At 41.4% G+C, this 18,525-nt stretch overlaps 2 protein-coding genes across 3 annotated transcripts in view; both read right to left on the bottom strand.

The window, feature by feature from the left end:
• Nucleotides 1-1,651: 1,651 nt before the first annotated feature.
• Nucleotides 1,652-4,507, bottom strand: fam98b (family with sequence similarity 98 member B). The gene is made up of 8 exons (XM_015969826.3): nucleotides 4,350-4,507; nucleotides 3,707-3,855; nucleotides 3,449-3,577; nucleotides 3,178-3,350; nucleotides 2,706-2,786; nucleotides 2,500-2,616; nucleotides 2,259-2,426; nucleotides 1,652-2,186 (listed from the first exon to the last, which is right to left on the bottom strand). Exons 1-8 carry the CDS (start codon nucleotides 4,385-4,387, stop codon nucleotides 1,938-1,940), a joined length of 1,104 nt encoding a protein of 367 aa, XP_015825312.3. The 5' UTR covers nucleotides 4,388-4,507; the 3' UTR covers nucleotides 1,652-1,937.
• Nucleotides 4,508-12,223: 7,716 nt separating this feature from the next.
• spred1 (sprouty related EVH1 domain containing 1) overlaps nucleotides 12,224-18,525 on the bottom strand; it is a 47,319-nt gene continuing 41,017 nt past the window's right edge. For both annotated transcript variants that reach the window (XM_015969817.3, XM_070546866.1), the window contains 2 exons: nucleotides 13,205-13,333; nucleotides 12,224-13,108 (listed from right to left, as the gene is read on the bottom strand). In XM_015969817.3, the coding sequence (XP_015825303.3) occupies nucleotides 12,422-13,108; nucleotides 13,205-13,333 (816 nt within the window). In that variant the 3' untranslated portion in view covers nucleotides 12,224-12,421. The remainder of the gene's footprint in view (nucleotides 13,109-13,204; nucleotides 13,334-18,525) is intronic.

The following is an 18,525-nucleotide window of genomic DNA, read 5'->3' as shown; positions in this document are numbered from 1 at the left end:
CCAGTGTGTTTGGATGCATTTATTCCCACATCAGTTCATTCATGTTCCTCTGCTGTTTAAAAAATCCACTCTGCTGCACATTTGGAATCTTTGGAAAACACTGGAATTGTGGGAATCTTTATGAAGAGCTGCATTCATTTGGGAAACAGTTAAAATATCTTATTTTATTTAAAAATTCTACTGGAAACGTTACCTTTTTCAGAGTTAAACCGGAGCAGAATCAGTTTATATTTATTGATGTGAGCCTCGTTCTTGAAGGAGTCAGTTGGAAGAAGGGAGGAAAAAGAGCTTTTAAACAAACGTGGAGAAAATTGTGTGTGTGTGCGTGTGTGTGCGCGCGGTGGGATTTGGCTGCCTTGTGACCTGGTGGTGCTCTGAGGGTCAAGCATGAGACCGTCTCCTTGACCCTGAACTGTGATCGAGCAGATTCCGATCACGTGGAAATCCGAATTTAAACTGCACAGAAACAATGTTTACATATTATTGAAGTTGCTTTTAAACAAATATGAAGTCTTGTGATAAAGGTGCCATCTTAATCAGGTGACCTGGTTGCTGTTGACAAGTTTTTCCAGAAACACTTGTGATTAGATCATAGTGAATCAAGGAAAAATGCTTTTGCTTTGATTCAATCGACTGTTTCAAACTCCTTTTACATTTTGTGCTTTTGACGTTACACGAGTTTGGAAGCTAAAGAAAGCTTTTGTGGCCAAAAATGACAAACGTTTATGTACAGTTGAGTTTAATATTGTACACAATGTAAAGTTCTGCTTTGCTGAATATTGTACATAAAATTGTATAAATTCTATGTATTAAAAACGTTACTGAATAAAAGTGGAAAATGAGTAGTTGTTGCTTCTTTACCAGTGTTTTTGTGCCACCTTGTGGTAGGTCTTGGTATTAACCTGTGAATGGTATTCATGTTTTTTTTTTCACTTTAACATTTCAGATCCCCTGGGTTAATACAACACAGGCAGATCATGTGTAAGGAGGAGTCACCCAAACCTAATTATAACTTAATTCTCCCCGTTTGTTAAATCATGAATCAGCTTTATTTAACCAGATGAGTCGGTTGAGAGCTCATTTGCAACAATGATCTGAATTCAATATGGTTTATAAAATGTGAAAATGGTGTTTAAATGAGGTCATTTTTGTGAATGAATCATGTTCTGCCACCTGGTGGCACAATGTGTCTTTTCTTTAAAATAATAGATTTTATTTTATATGAAAAGACATTAATGCAAGTCAAGTGAGAATCACTGCATTTTCTTGCATTCTGGGTCAGATTTTTCCATGCGTGAAGATGAATTTATGGATTAAACAGAACTACATTATTATTGTCAGTGTCCGCAGTTCATCTGAGATACTAGCAGTTAGAATCTGTTTTTGTTTTTCCTCACAGTTAAAAAGCAGAATCTGTCATTTTTCCTTCAACAAAAAGCAACTCAGCTTCTTGTTATAAATCCATCCCCGTATCCAAAACACACTTTTAGTGTTTTTGAATCTTCAGTACAAAAGAGCTTTTGACAGAACATTCTGAGAGTACAAAACAAAAGTGGTTTACATAAAAACATCAAGAGTTTTACTACTTTCCAATTTTCGAGACATTTCCCTGTTAACCATCAAAGCTCAATTGCAAATGACCACAATCAGATCAAATTAAAACAAATTCAGTTCTAATCTTAAACTGAAAAAATTAAACTCAGGAGGAAAATGCAAATGTTACACGAAAACATTTGTGTTTATCAGATAGAAAATAAATTAATGGAATATTTCTTTTACAAAACAAACTGAGGAGAATAAAAGAAGCAGATTTTGCAGTGTAGACGGAAGTTCCTACTGTGGCTAGTGTCAGTTTGAGATCGCATGAATATTTTCTTCCATATAAAAACACTAAATAACTCAACAGTCAATGACCAAAGCTAAAAACCTGATAAGAGCTAATACTGAAATCGCCCTTTCTTCCCTCCGTGTCCTCCGTAATCTCCACGACGACTCTGTCCTCCTTGGTTCCAGCCACCTTCTTTCCAATTTCCTCCCCCTCCCCAGTGACCTCCTCCTCTTCCTCCTCGTCCTCCCCACCCCCCTCCTCCTCCGTCCTGTCGTTTCTGCCATGGCGGCATCTCAGGAGGCGGAGCTTCTATCTCAGAGGGACGTCCTCCTCGGTCTGGTACTCTCCCCATCAGAACCTTAGAGAAAAAAAAAGATGAGGAAAAATTGACTAAAAGACCCCCCCCCCCCAATGAAGACTATTTTTTTACCTTATTGACGGCGCACGCGGTCTTCTCCCTGCTGGAGCCACTGCTGGTCTTCACCACGTTGCAAATGTCCTCTCTGGCAGCCAGCAGGTCTGCCATGCCCACCGTGGACTGTGGCCTTAGATTGTGTCTCTTAGGCTGGTAGACTCTCGCCATACTGTCCACTCTCACCTGAAAGGATGATAACCGGTCAGTTTGAGTTTGCAAAAAGAAATCACCACTAGCTCTTCAGTCGTGAACGTGCCTTGGCTCGGTCCGACCACCCGAACGACTGAACGGTGACGTCCAGACGTTTGATCAGCATCCTGCGGCGACACTCGTACTCTGATGACAGGACTTTGTTGATGTTGCGCAACTTCTCCTTTGGAGATGAGCAAATCCACGGAGATGTCAGTACAAACAAAACCCATCAGACTCAAAGTGTTGACTTGAAGATGCTCCTCTACACACCCAATGTTCACTGCTGGGAGATTTCTTCAACACCGGCTTTCCAGCGGATGCGTTGGGAAGATCTTTAAGGAGTTTCTCAACCTATAATTGCCAGATTATAAAACTGATAAATGCTTAATGTGAAATTATTATTAAAAAGACAACAAAAAAACTTGATTTTAATTACAAGATTTGTTTTTCTTATCAAGTTTAAATTATATTTTTCACTGAAAAGTTGTTCACGCGTGGATATTTTCTTCGAGGGATACATTATATGAGAGAAGAAGTTCATTGTAAAACAACTGATGTTTATAAATGTGCTATTGGAGATTTAAAATGTCGATTGGCCACTACTGAATGCAAAAAACAAACAAACAGAGAATTAGGAACATCACCTTTGCACCAATTAAATCCCATTAAAACTGAGCATGTCACAGATGTCCAAACACATGAGGCAGTAGCAAATGGCTCCGGTTAGCTCTGATGTTCCCACCTTGTTTTGTATTTGAGAGAAAACCTCTGCAGCCTCCTGCTGTCTGGGCTCTTGTAGCTTCAGTGTTTCACATATTGATGAAAGCTCTTGACAAACCGAACTCTCCTGGTGTTTTTCATGAGCTCGCCTGCTCCCAACGATCTGAGCCGCCTGAAGCTCAGAGCTTAGAAACACTAATGAAAAAAGAGGCGTTTTTTTTATTCTCTTTTCTTGCACTGAACACATAGTTCACAGCAAGATGACCGTGTGAAGGAGGAGGCCGACTACATACAGACTAACTTGAGATGGTCTTTTCTATTTCCTGTGCTGCCCTGAAGAATCCCCAAAACAGCTTCTTCATGAGGACAGTGCAGCTCCCTCAGTAAGCCGCTCACCTCAACCTGGAGGCTGCTGAGGTCATCTGAAAGGTGAAGCTTATTTTGTCACCACAAACATTTGAAACAATGATTTTAAATTAACTTAATGATGATGTTAAAAGGTAAATATGCAATGTTTAATCACTGCGTTTGAGCAATCAAACAATTCTGACCTGGTCCTGAGGTAATGCTCTCCTCTAGATCACACAGAGGTTTTAATCTGGACGTCAACCACCTGCAGAGATCCACAAACTCCGGCGAAGAAAGACCTCCTTCTGAGGCTTTGAGCAGCGCCTTCTCCTCCGACAGCGGGCCGTCGTAGCTACGGTAGGACAGCGCACAATGTACAGAAAACATTTTTAAGCATCATCACTTTGACACCACGTGTCCACCTGTGTTATGTAGAAGCGCGTTCCCCTCCCTATCAAAGCCAGCTACCTATGTGTGTTCCGCATCCTTAAGAATGTTGGCACGAAAAGAAAATTACTCAAGACATGTACTTCCTTAAGTTAACCACGAGTAAATTGCATGCATTTTACATTAATGAGTGCATAAACACTGGACAAAATAGCATTATTGATTTGCTTCAAGCATCAGGACGTTTCTCGTACTCACATGAATGAAAACTTACTTTAAATTATCAAGAGCTTTTTTAGCAACTGTCTTAAAATTATGTTAGCTAAATAACAGGGTTCGTTGGGAAAATCTTTTTTCAAAAATCAAACATATCTCGACGTACCGCCGGCGAATGTGTAACTGAAAATCTGCTTAAGCCAGCACTAAACTGTTAGTCAACATCGCAGCATGTTAACTTACCCAAGTTGCCCTAAAGAATCCAAAATAACACACTCCATCGTCACGATTTTTTATTTTTTATTACAAAAACACGATGATGACATGTGCGTCAACATAATGAGCCCCTGCACGCATTCATTTACAGCGGAAACTGTTCGTCTTCGGTGTTCCGGTTTGGTGCATCAACCGGAGTGAAACAGTGTTACCTTTAAATTATTCCGCTGTGTTTATTTATCGTTTCATATTACAAATTCACACTAACCTAATATTAACGCATTCTCATAAATTAGGTACACGAGTAAAAAGACCCGTAGTGAGCAATGGTTGCCTTAGCTGCAGTGAAATTCAGATTTGAGCGCTAAGATGTGCGTAAAACACTTCTGACTTCTGCTATTTCTCCTTCTCTGTTGGTTTTAGTATATGTAGAAACTAGAAATAGCTTTTTAAATTGCAGATACTGACACCAATATGTAGAGGTTATGGTCAGCCAATGGTTAATAAGTCCTGCCAAGATTTTTCGCCATAATTGTCTGTTAATAACAGTATGTACAGAATATTTCTGAATTTGAATCAGTCTTTGAACACTAAATTGAACCAACTGTTGAACCCAGTGCACCACACGGCCCCCACACACACCCAAGGGCCTTCTCTTGACCTTTTTTTGCGTCACACTTTTAACTTGAATTTTATTATTATGTTGACCTATATATAATATATATATAATGTATATATATATATTATATATATTTATATATATATATTATATATAATTTATAAATATATATAAATATATAAATAAATATATATATAATATATATATATATTTATGTATATATATATATATATGTTATATATATTTATATATATATTATATTTATATAATATATATATATATATATATAATATATATATATATATTTATTTATATATTTATATTTATATATATATATATATATATATATATATATATATATTTATATATATATATTATATATATATAATATATATAAATATATATATAATATATATATATATATATTTATATATATATATTTATATATTTATATATATATATATATATATATATATATATATATATATATATATATATATATATATATATATATATATATATATATACACACACACACACACATTTGTTTAAATTTATATATACATATAAATTTGATGAACCTGTTGATGATTTACAGGGGTGTGATTCGATCATACCAGGATTATGAGAGTTTGTGTATGGTTAAGCAGCCCCCTCAACCTTGTGGCAACTGGATGTGGTACAGGGAGCTGCCTTGAGGGTGTACAGCGGGCGTTCCGTTCGACTCCTGGATCAGCACTTCAGGTGGAGGTGGGTCAAATGCTGCTGGAGTATCAGTGGATTAAGCTGGGGTTGCGCTACCTGTTAAGGAGGAAGGGAATTAGGGTGTCGACTTCCACACTGGGCCTGCGAGAGACTCATTGGTAGTTTGGTGGTGGGAGGAGGGGAGGAGGTTTCCTTGAACGGCTGAGGGGGCAGGCGGAGGGGATGGGCCTCCTGGACTGGCCAGTGGTTTCGCACTTAGTTTGGCTGGATGTTCCGCTTTGGCTTTTGCCAGACACAGGGGTGGACCTTTCTTTCTTGGGTTGGGGCCAAGGGGATGGCCTGGATGGGGAGGATGATGGTTATCTGGCCATCATTGAGTCCATCCTCACCTCCTCCATCGCTGTGTGGTACGCTGAAGCCACAGTGAGGGGCAAACATAGACTGCAGCGCATTGTGCGTTCTGCTGAGAAGGTGACTGGCTGCAGCCTTCCATCTCTCCAGGACCTGTACGTCTCCAGAACTCGGGGGTGTGCAGGTCGGATAGCAGCTGACCCTTCGCACCCAGGTCACAGACTTTTTGAGCCGCTTCCCTCAGGCAGAAGGTTACGGTCCATCCGGACCAGAACCTCCCGCCATAAGAACAGCTTCTTTCCATCTGCCGTTAGACTTGTGAATAGATTATGAACACACAACCATGCTCGTCTTCTGTACTCGACACAAAGTCACGTTATCGGCCATGTTACCATTACCTGCCATTTTTTATAGCTGAAAGTTTTATTCTAGTTTTTTTTTATTATATTTTATTCTATTTTTAATCTTATTATTAGCACATTAGTACCGAACCGAAGCAAGTTCCTAGTTTGTGAATTGTTTGTTCACTGACAATGGCAATAAACCTTTTCTGATTCTGATTCTGATCTGGGGACGATCAGGGCTTGGTATTTGTCGCTGTTCGTGGATGGCTCCAGGGATCCTGAGAGCGACAGGGCTGCGGTGATTCCCAGCTTGTGTTTTAGGTTTGGTTGCAAAATAAATGACCACTGTTCAGTGTTCTCGTCCGAGACGGTGGCTATTTTGTGCGCCTTGCGCTGGTTGGAGGGTTGAAGGCCAGTATAAACGGTCATCTACTCCAACTCTGCGGCAGTGTTGGGCGCTGTTGGGGTCAAGTTTGAGTCCAGACCAAACTGGCTTGTCTCTGTCCGGTTGTTACTGTACAGGCTGAGGACGATGACATTTGTTTTCTGTGGGTTCCTGCTCATGTGGGGGTGTGTGGTAATGAGGGGGCAGATTGTAGTCTTCCTCAGAGCTTCACTGCTGTTGGTGCCCCCCCCCCCCCCCCCCCCCCCTACTGTGATCATATTTGCATACGGTCAGTTACAAAAATGGCAAATTTGGCCCATTTCATCCAGTAGCAGTGTTTAGAATTTAAACAAACTACTTCAGTCGGATGTGGAACCTTAGTCATACTTAGTCATCTAATTCCGGTCCACTGTCAAAAAAAATGTAATTCAGGTTAAAGAGCGATAGTTATTTTCTGATCCTGTTTGATTTTGTCTCATCAAAATTTACATCATCAACCAAGGAGAAAGAGAAGAAAAATAACTGAGTTTAGCAAGCTTCACATTCTTCTTACCACAGAAGTAACAATAAAGCGTTGGAACCACAAAAAGATTAAAACTCACCATTTTATTATGATAATGTTATTTGATATGTCAAATTACAAGTGTATGATGTAACATAAAAACAGTTACAAACATATATATGTGTATTTACATTATATATTTATGAAAAGTAACAAGCTACATCTGTATAAAGAAAATACAACTATAATGTGGGTTATTGGTACTATCCATTTTACATCAGATACTTGGTATTCTCACACCATGAGAAGAAATACCCAGACGTGTAGAAACCAATGAAACCAGGATGAGAGATGTTAAACTGTAAGATGGGAACTAAGATGGACGTGAGGCACTTTTTTGAGGTTGTCAGGATGTGAAAAGCCAATGGCACTAAGAAAAACGAGATGCACGGGAAAGGAAGTAATATGCACAAACAGAAAGAACAAAAAGGGGAAAAAACAGGCTGTGTTTACAGAATAGTTAAGAGTAGTACCATTTATACTGCAAGTTCCAAAACACAAAGGTATTCCACTATTTAGAACTAATCACATAATTGTTACATCAAGCACTGTAGGATGAAGAAAAAAGCTTACAAGTAGTATCATCAGTGCACCAAAAGCATCGGAGAATCGAAAAATAACCACTCCACTGCTGAGAAAAGTAATCTTTAAAAAAAACAAAACAGTACACTGAAGAGAAACGGGTTTATATAGCTTGTCTTTTTTAAATCTACACAATGTCAAGAACGTACCCTGGTTTGCATTCCCAAAGATACGCACAATTTCCAAGGTTGAAAGAGGATAAAAGACTAGCAGCAAAGTGGTTAAAACTGAAGTCTTATATAATGCAGGTCAAATATATATATATATATATATATATATATATATATATATATATATATATATATATATATATATATATATACTAAAGCGGACAGACACATGTTGCATATATAATACAGTACATGACAGGAAGTTGCACTGTGCTGGTTAATGCAGAATGAGAAGTGTTATTTCAGCATTCTCAACAGTTTTATTTCTTTTTTTTAAATTTTGCTTCTCAGCCAGCAAGTTTTAATCAGGTTCATCAAACCTTGGTTCAGATTCCAGTGGGAGAACGTGAAAAGCAACCAAACATTTGGTTACACACCAACCCCCTCCCTCCCCCATACATACAACCTCACACACACACACACGAGAACACACATATACACTAACGCACACTCGTTGTCCCGCAGCGGAACAAACATTTAAAAATGACGGCCGTTAGATGTTGTTTAGATTTAAATTTTAACAGTCGTTCATAGCTGATTTTCTCCGTCAACACAATAAAATTAGTGATTGTATCTAGCAGCTTTATACGTTTATATATATATATATATTTAATGATATATCAAACTTTAAAAACAAGTGGACTATTTTACCGTGTTAGCATTATCCTTTCTTCTACCGTACAAAACTAGAGAGAGACGCTATTAGAAGCTCAATAGTCGTATCCGTCACAAAGCCCTCTACTTTTCAATGTGAAATAATACTAAAAGGTGACTTATGTACAAAATGCTGTCATTAGAAGCTACAGTATAGGCTGACAGCAACGATAAATACATCTCTATCTTTAAAATCTCAAAGAGAAAACGCTGGGATTATTACAGGTATTTAAATATAGTGTTACGTATTTACAAGTGGTTTAGTTTGGTACCGGGGGGAATGGCCAGCTGTGTGTGTAGCATTTAAGTGTCCTGTCCTGTAACTGACTCAGCCGGCGTTGTGTTAGAGAGTTTGCATAGAAAGTAAAGTGTCAGGTTCATGATCCTGTTGCACTCATGCCAAAGCGAGACCTCACCGAGCGTCAGGAGCTAACTGGATCTGGATGAACTAGAGCCGGTTTAGAAATGCGGAAAGGTGACATAGGTAGTGTTATTTAAAGGTGTGGATCCCTCGTTTACATACATTTGCAGTGGTAGGAGTGAAAGTCTTGTAAGTTGTACTCTGGGGAAACAAATCTCCGCTGCACCAGGTTCAAGACGTAGAAGTTAGCCAGAGTCGAGGGGTGTTTCTCAATGTCAGGGTGCCTTGCCTTGCGAGGCAATGTCTTGCGAGGCCAGGCGCCTTGCTTACGAGGACACTGTCCTTCCTTGGTCAAAGAAAACGGTTAAATGGAACAAACTTGCATCACGTGACCGCGGCTTCCACGGCGGTCACGTAACGTCACGTGACACGAGAGACAATGTTATATTTTATATGTATTAGTTTCAATATAAATATAATGAGCCTTTTACTTTTTAAATTGTGTATGTTTATTAAATTAAAAATATAAGTGAATTACTACCCGCTAGCCATCGAAGCTGCAACTACTAAGCAACTAACCAACAATAGATAACTTTTTTAGATCTAAAAAAACATTTTAAATTAGCTGACTTACTTTTAAACTTGAAAATTGTCCCCAAAGTAGCTGCCGGCTTCTGATCCGCCATGTTTTTGAAAATACAGCGGTGTATTCTGGGTAATTTTTGACCAAGTCTAGGCTACAAGACACCTCCCGAGTATCCTTGCTCAGCTAGCTAAACGGCTAACAAATGGAGAACACATGCCTCAGTAGAACATGAACATTGGAACCGATTGGAACACATCTTGGCGGCTCCCGATGACGTTTCTCCTAGGCAACAGGAGCGGGGCTAAGACATCATGGTAAGGTTCCTTGGCATTGAGAAACACCCGAGGTTCAGACGGCAGGATTTGGAGTCTTATTTCTTGATATTTGGACATATCGCCTCTGATTGGATAGCAGCAACGCAACTCTATCAACGACTCAGTTTTGAAGGTGTGAAGTTTTAATGCTAACGATTAGCTTCTACTATCCAAAAGGCGCTCTGATCTTGCCTGGATGCTAAACCAACAACAGCCTTCCCCTTTTGTGAGTCAAGATGGGTGAGTCCATGAATGTTAAGGGACAGTGTGACGTAGATCTGTCAGACTTTTCTAATCCTAGAGATTCCCCATCTATTTTCTGTCTGAAGCTAGTGCAGGAGATAGGTGTAGACTATTTTCATGTTAAACTCTGAGTGACCAATTATAATCAGAAATAAGATTAAAAAATGGTTTTTCAATGGACCACGCCTTTAAAAATAAGTCAAAGCCTTAGGGTGGGTGTAACTGATCTGTGTTGCTAAATGAACAATTTCTACCAGTAAGGTTCATATCAAGTAAGACTTCACAGGACACCTTATTAAGGGGGAATTACTAGTTTACTTTCTTCACAAGTTCGAGAGGCAAGTGTAATATTTCAATGTAAACTTTGAGACTGTATCAACAGCTGGTTGGTTAAATTTAACAGAACGTCTGGCAGCTATTCAACAGAATCAACTGAAAACAGCTCCAGATCTGTCTAGGAAACGTTTCTTCTTGTAGGTGAAGTGAAACAAATGGATGGACATCTGGGACGATATTAGGAATCTCAACGTTTACTGTCAGTCTGACAGGAGAGACACTTTTGAGAGGAATTTACTTTCAGAAAATAACAATTTTTAAAAATTTTGATTGAAATGAATCTAATCTGGAAGGGAAACGGAAAAAAACCTGCTTTCACCTACAAGACGATGCTGTCCGTCCTACTATGTTTCCTTTTTTTTTTGTGTAACAGTAAAGAAATGTGTATTATTAATATAGAGGGTGGATTTTGCCCATGAACACGATGATGACGCATGAAAGCAGGGACAAAATGTGTCAAAAAGCTAAAAAGACTTCCCAAAAGTCCTAAAACATTGCATTCACTCAGGGGCTGTTGAATGAAATCACAAAAAATAACACATAAATAAAACGAGTGGGTTGTTTTTTGAAGTACAATGTAAAACAGAATGGATAGTAAACAACAATATAACGTTCAATGAACTAACTGAAATTTGGAGAGGGTGCTGCAACCAAAGTTTGGAGAGCAGTGCTTTAAGGTCAGGTTTCCAAAATCTAAGTGACAAACTCGTTCAATTTAACTGCAAAGTAATTCCTGAATTGGCAAGTTTCCTATTTTAAGTGCCTCCTTATTTCACAAGGGAGCGTTGTAGCCCCCCGTCCCGTTTCACCAAAACAAAACTTGCTGGTTGAGCAACATTTCAACCTTTGATTCAAACTAATTACAAACGTGAGCAAAGAATCAAACCAAATCTGAAGAAACCAAACACCAATCTCACTACAGCAGTAAGGGAGTCGTTTGCAATGTTTCAATGACGTAAATGAAACTCTAATGTGTTGCTTTTAATATAATAAGTGGGTCAAGATTTTTTCAGACATGGAGATGAGGGGGAGGGACCATTCCTGGGACATGGAAAGGTTTTCCCCTTTCTTTTGGATCTAAATTCTCAATTTTTCATTTAAAATTGCCATTTTTAAAGATGTACCTAAAAAAAAAAAACAGATTTATTTTTTTCTTTTCTAAACAAAGAAACTCATTTGGCTTCACATCCAGTACAAACATCTCCCAAATGTTAAAAGTTACACTAATAAACATGTTGGACAACATGCCACAAGAACTTCATAAAGGTTATTTTGAACTGGAGGAAATGATCATGTAGTGCACGTTTCTCTGGCGAGTAATTACATTGTCAGCAAACGCTTAAGCCATGAGGGAAAGGCCACTGTTACCCATCTGCAAATCCACAAAAAAAAAAAGCACAAACACATCCCTTTTAGCATACTCAAACAGCAAGAAGTTGGCTTTTTTGTTCTCAACACGGTGTAGTTGTCTGTTTTATCGCTTTTCCTTCATAAAGTTACACATTGCGGCCTGGCTTTGCCAACGTGAGCGTGGGTCTGAGAGGTGTGTGTGTGTGTGTGTGTGTGTAAATGTGTGTGTACAGGTGTAACATCTCCAAGTCTGTTATTCGCAATGTTTCCTCCTTCTCTTCGCCTCAGTTTAAGCTCCTGCATTTACCTTGATGCTTAGAGCTCCGGCAAAGCAAATAGTTTGTTCTCCGCTGCTGCTGCTTGTCGGCGACAAACACAAACTGAAATCTCCAAAAAGCCTCAGAGCTGGGGATCAACAACACATCTCCCCTTCTGAGAGGGAGAGGAATGAAAAAAGGATGCCGGCTAATCATTTTCCATTTTTATCCACTGCCTTTGTTAGCTAGCTTTGAGGGTGTCCCGGTGTCCGATGTCGGGTCATCCCGCAGCCTTGTGCTTGCCCCCGCAGCAGTGGCAGGCCTCGCCGCAGTGGTGGCAGGCGCGCAGGGGCAGGTAGCAGCACATGCAGGGCGCGATGAACGACAGCGCCAACAGGGCCAGCCAGCGCAGGCAGAACTGCTCGTCGGAGGTGTCGCACGAACACGGGTCTGAAAAGTCTCCCTCCGAGTCGGACATACAGTGATACAGCATGCTCTCGGCACAAAGCATGCAGCTGACTTTGTAGATACACTGCTTGATTGGGTCGGGGGCATCCGGACACTGCCCCCGCCAATTGTCTTCGTGGTTGAACATCTCTCGACAATAAATGCAACGCGAGCGCTCGCCGTCTTCTCTTCGCCGGCGGCCCTTCTTCGACTTGAGAAGGGGCGACGGCTGAGTCTTGATGGCCGTGTCCTTGCCTAGCCCGAGCCCCATCCCTGTTCCAATTCCCAAACCGGGGCCAGAGTGAGAGTCTCCACCGGGGCCATCAGGAAAAAGGTACTCAAACTTCTTACTGTCCAGTTTGTTAAAAGATGCAGGGAAGTCCATGTCCTCGCGGTCGGCATCGCGTCTGCTCATGACAGGGTGGCGGTAGTCCTCATAGCCTCGGATGAACACGTCTTTACGTGGGTTGATGCGAACAATCTCCTCTTCGTCCAAGTGAAAGCTGACTCGACGAGTCGACTTAAAGAAAACCATCAGAAACAATAAAAAAAAAAATCAGAAAAGGTTTTTCCATGATGCAATTTTTAAACAGAAGAGGCAGCTTCAGGAACTCACCGGTGGAGGCAAGTAGCGGCGGTTTTCATTGAAGGGCTGCGTTGGGACGTAGCAACCTCGGAATGGCTCGGTGGGGACAACGAAGGTCTCTTTCATTGGGGTGCAGATCGAGGGAGGCTCGTTGCACACCTGAGGAAACCAAAGTGAGTTTATTATTAAACACAAAAATAAAAAAGGCTTTTAAAAATTTTAGATGAACACCAGCCCCCTTGGCATATATAGAACATGATTCATAGCCGTTACAGTGACTACTACATTTAGCAGAAACACGTTTAGAATTCCTGATAAGCAACCCAAATCACTAACCAATAAATAATACATAATTAAACACACCAAAACTGCAGCTTAAACATTTGACATTCTCACTTTGAATATTATTTCACTGTTGAGCAGTAGTGGTCAGCTTTTATGACTAGAAAAGCTTTGACTCAAGGTGTGTAGGCTGTGTTCGCCCATGTGTGTGTGTGTGTGTGTGTGTGTGTGTGTGTTATTGAACCACCAGGGGGCATCCTGCACCCACGCTCAGCCAAAATGACTTGTTGTGTGGTGATGACTCAAGGCCCTTCTGTTGCAAGAACTCAGAGTTCCCATCAGGCTTGCATGTGTTCCCACAAACAAACACACACCAGAAAAAAATGCTTTTGAACAATACAACGAGATAAATGAAAGTAAATATTTTCTTCGCTTTGCACCGACTGACCTGATAGGAAAAACTCAAGTGTTGAAATTAGGGTGGTTGTCTAGAATTAGCATCTAATAAATGTCAGATATGATCTCAGGTTTGACAGATGAAGATGGATGTGATCTTCAGGAGACTTTTGTTTCTACTTCTAACATTGACGCAAACTGAGGTAACCTCACCTAACTCCGACCCAACCCTAGTCGCTGTCCAGCTAGCCCTCTTGTCTCACACATCAACCTGATGAAGACAGGGTTAGCTCCTTTCCTCCTCTCTCCTCTGTGCATGTGGAGGAGGCTGCTGGCTCTGGTTAGTCAGTGCCGTGTGTAAAATAGCCCACACCAGTGCTTTAACGCACAGCGGAAATCTGGTTTGCTCCTAGCTGCTGCTACAGTAATTACTGTCCTGTGGTTGCTAAGAGATGCTTCCTTTGACTTCCACCCCCCCCCCCCCCCCCATCTCGACTGCTAGCACATGAATGTGCGTGACTTTGCTCTTTCTTTGCCTTCAAACACACCAAATGGCGTAACACACATCCACAGTGTCTGCAGGGGAATGCAAGGAACAGGAGACAGAGGATAGAGAGAGAAGAGAAAGAACAGAGCAGGAAAAAATGAGATTGTGTTGCATGCATGTGTGCGTCTTTGTGTGAAAGCTCAAGAAAGGGAGAAAACACAGAGAGCACGAGAGGCCAGCAGTCTGCAGAGGGAATGTCATAAACCAGCTCCAGCTGGAGGAATGCAGCATAGAACTTGAAAAGCCAAATGACAGCTGTTTGTGTGTGTGTGTGTGTGTGTGTGTGTGTGTGTGTGTGTGTGTGTGTGTGTGTGTGTGTGTGTGTGTGTGTGTGTGTGTGAGAGAGAGAGAGAGAGAGAGAGAGAGAGAGAGAGAGAGAGAGAGAGAGAGAGAGAGAAGCAGAGTGAAGGGGGGAAAGGTGAAAGAGTGGGGAGGTGAAATGGGAAACAGACTTGGGCTTCCTTTTAAAGTGCTTGCCTAAGCCCCACCATTCAAAAGCATGCGTGGGGCCAATCTGGAGCTGATCTGACCCTGGAGATGTGGCTGGGCGAGAGAGAGAGAGAGGAGAGCAGGGGAGGTGGTGGAAGCCAGGGAAAACATGGCTCCACCACTTCAGGGATAAATGCACTTCCGCCCTCAAAGGCACAGGGGTTTAGGATGGGGAAATCTGGCGGACTGGCCACATGCTTGCTGCAGTTCGGGTTACACTTATGAGTGACGGAAATTCAGTGTGGGTTTGAAGCCGGTGCTGAACCAGTTCTTTAGACTCCCAACAGCGGAAGAACCAGCTCTCAGCCATGAAAACTGGTCGTTAACAAGAACTATCTCCACTCTCCCCCTCACTGTTTGCTATTTTTATCGAACCACTAGCGGCAGCAATTAGGCAAACAACAGATATTAAAGGGATAGAGTGTAAGAAAATAGAACATAAGATCAGTCTTTATGCAGATGATGTTTTACTTTCTCCAGAATTCTTGATCCTCTCTCTCCCATTCAATAAAACTGATAAACTCTTTTTCAAGAGTTTCAGATTACTCTATAAACTGGTTAAAATCCACAGTTCTACCAATTAATTTCTCTTTTGTCAATTTGCTTAATACACAATTGGAGTCAGGGAATATCACATGCCTGGGAATTAATGTCTCTCCCAAGTTAGCAGATCTAACCAAACTTAACTACATCCCACTTTTAAAGAAAGTGGAAGATGATCTTGCGAGATGGAAATCCTTACCGATATCACTCATGGGGAGAGTTGCTACAATTAAAATGATGGTCTTACCCAGAATAAATTACTTATTCTCGATGATCCCAAACAAACCACCAGCTGACTGGTTTAGATCTCTGGACTCCTCAATTACTAAATTCCTTTGGCAGGATAAACCTCCACGAATTAGCTTAAAAATGCTTCAGAAGACCAAAGACAGAGGAGGACTGGTTTTGCCCAACTTTTATTATTATTTCTTAGACAACAGGCTGCAATATATACCAAGATGGTTGCAAGATAACCCACTAGATGAGTCCTGGTTAGATATAGAACAGACACTTTGCAATACGATAGAGCTTTCAGACTTCCCATTTATTAGCTCAAGCATAAGAAAACATGAAGGCTTCAAAAGTATTAGTATCAGCACTTCTCTGGCAGCATGGTGGGAGTATCTAAAAATGACAGAGTCTTCACTAATACCATGCAGACGCACACCTATCTGGAATAATCCTGAGATTTTGCAAAATAACCAAATGATGAACCTTCCGGACTGGAAAAATAAAGGAATCCTATACCTGGAACACATATATGAAGGATTGGACTTCATCCCATTTAATAGAATAGTGTCCCAATTTGGAATAGATAAGAATAGCTTTTTAGAATACCACCAAATTAAATCTGTAGTCAAACAAAAAATTTAAGCTCAATAAAATAGAATTACAAACACCACCAAGGGTATTTGACCTCTATAATCTCACCCCCCCCCCCCCCCCCCAACTACTGTCTAAAGTATATAAGACACTGTCCAAATTAGACAATAAAATTGCAATACCTATTGAAAAATGGGAGGTGGATCTATCAGTTAGCTATGACCAGAACTTCTGGTCCCAAACTTGTTTAAAAACTTTTAAAATGATCAGACACCCCAATTTACAATTAATTCAGTACAAAATTCTACACAGAGTACACTATACAGGTCATCGGATGTTCAAGATGGGGTTTGTGTCGTCTGACACCTGTACACACTGCACAAACAACGTTCCTGACAATTACATTTATGCACTGTGGTCCTGTCCACCTGTCCAGGAATTTTGGGGTAGAGTATGTGAGGATCTGTCAAAATGTCTGAAATGTCATATCCCAACCACCCCCTCTCTTTGTCTACTGGGAAACCTGGACGATGTCCCGATTGAAACATCTTTGGTTTACGTGGTTCTGACTGACATGCATCGCTAAGAAAACTATCTTCTTGAATTGGAAAACTAGAGAAACTCTCTGTATTAACTAGTATAAAAATCTTTTGTTAGATCATATTACACTTGATTCAGCTTCTGCTTCCACTTCAAATCAATCTCTCTGGGCTCCTTTCATCGGTTCCATCACATAGCGCTGATGGGGGACCATTGATGTTGTCCTGCGGGATGATGTGGGTGGGGGGGTGGAGGGTCTGAGTTTGGAGTATCCGGATGTTCCCTGGAGGTGGGTTCACTGGGGGTGTCTGGGACTGGGGGGCCGTTGCCCCCCCTCTGGAGGTGCTTGGGTCGCCTCGGGGGGTGGACTACTGGCGGTTGTGAGTGGGGCCCCTTGGAGGTCTTGGCAGCGGCCATGGGTCACTGCCTGGCAGCTGCATTGCCCCTGGGCTGATCTGGGTGGGGGCCTGGGTGCTCAGGGTGTGGGGGTGGCCAGCCCCGTGTGGGGATCTGGGCGGAGCCTTGGGGGTCGGGTCCTGACATGTATGCTGCCGGGATGAAGACATGAACATGCAGCAGTGCCTGGCCTGGGTTCAGGGACCTCGGGTAGACCTTGGCTCCTCTGCTGTCCCATCACAGGGCAGGGGGAGGTCCAGGAGGGGGAGGACCCAACCTTACCAGGATGTCCCATGTCTTATATATTCTGGAAGTTGTGCAAATGCAGGGATGGGCATAGATATTCTGCTGGGGTGGGGCTAGGTTGGTTGGTGCCCTCGGACTCCGTGAGGCTCTGTAAGGTGATTTGTTCACTGACTGATTTCTGCAACAACGCCGCTAACTTCCTGTAACACATTTGGTGATGTGCAGGAGCCGGTAGAAAATGGCATGTCAGTGCAACTTGAAAAAACACAAGTACATTTGATAAACAGTTATTCTATCAGTTTCTGCATTTTGAATTTATGACCATATAATCATCATATTGATGATCATATAGGGCAGCAGTAACAGGTTGTCCAATAATCGGAAGGTTGCAGGTTTGATCCCGGCTCCGGACTGAGAATTCTGCTGTTGTGTCCTTGCCTGCTGGTGGTGGTAGGAGGGACCAATGGCACCAGTGCTCGGCAGACTCGCCTCTGTCAGTGTGCCCCAGGGCAGCTGTGGCTACAATGTAGCTCATCACCATCAGTGTGTGAATGAATGAATGAATGAATGAATGATACACTGAAGTGTAGAGTGCTTTGGAGTCCCTACTCTGAGAGGAGCTATACAAGTGTGGGTCATTTATCTAATACTGATTAGTAGACATTCTCTACTAAATGAACATCAGTACATACAACATTCACTAACACTGACTGTTGTTGGCAGCACTCAAAGAAAATATTAGACGATGGAGAAAATGGTTTTAAAAGCATTTCATTAGTTAATACCTCATCCTGATTGGGTTGTTTTGTATTCCGCCTTTCTAAAAAAAACCTCCTAAAACAACAAAACCCTTTAGAACTAACTCTTAATCCTCACCCACGTTGACTCATCGGTAACTAAAATATCTGACTTTCCTCTTGAAGGCCAGTTGGCGCCTTTAATCTGTAGCCATTTTTGCAACAGTATCGGAGTGTGAACTGCACTCATGCAGAGCTGATTTATGCACAGGGAATCAAATCAGTGGACATGTCAGCATGGTCACGGCAAATTGCTAGGTATGTGGTTGTTCGCAGAAACCCAGGAATACAGC

Source organism: Nothobranchius furzeri, chromosome 18, assembly GCF_043380555.1.
Source record: "Nothobranchius furzeri strain GRZ-AD chromosome 18, NfurGRZ-RIMD1, whole genome shotgun sequence".
Classification (NCBI taxonomy): Eukaryota; Metazoa; Chordata; class Actinopteri; order Cyprinodontiformes; family Nothobranchiidae; genus Nothobranchius; species Nothobranchius furzeri.
Note: the sequence above shows the minus strand (reverse complement) of the source record. Positions and strands in the feature narration are given on the sequence as shown.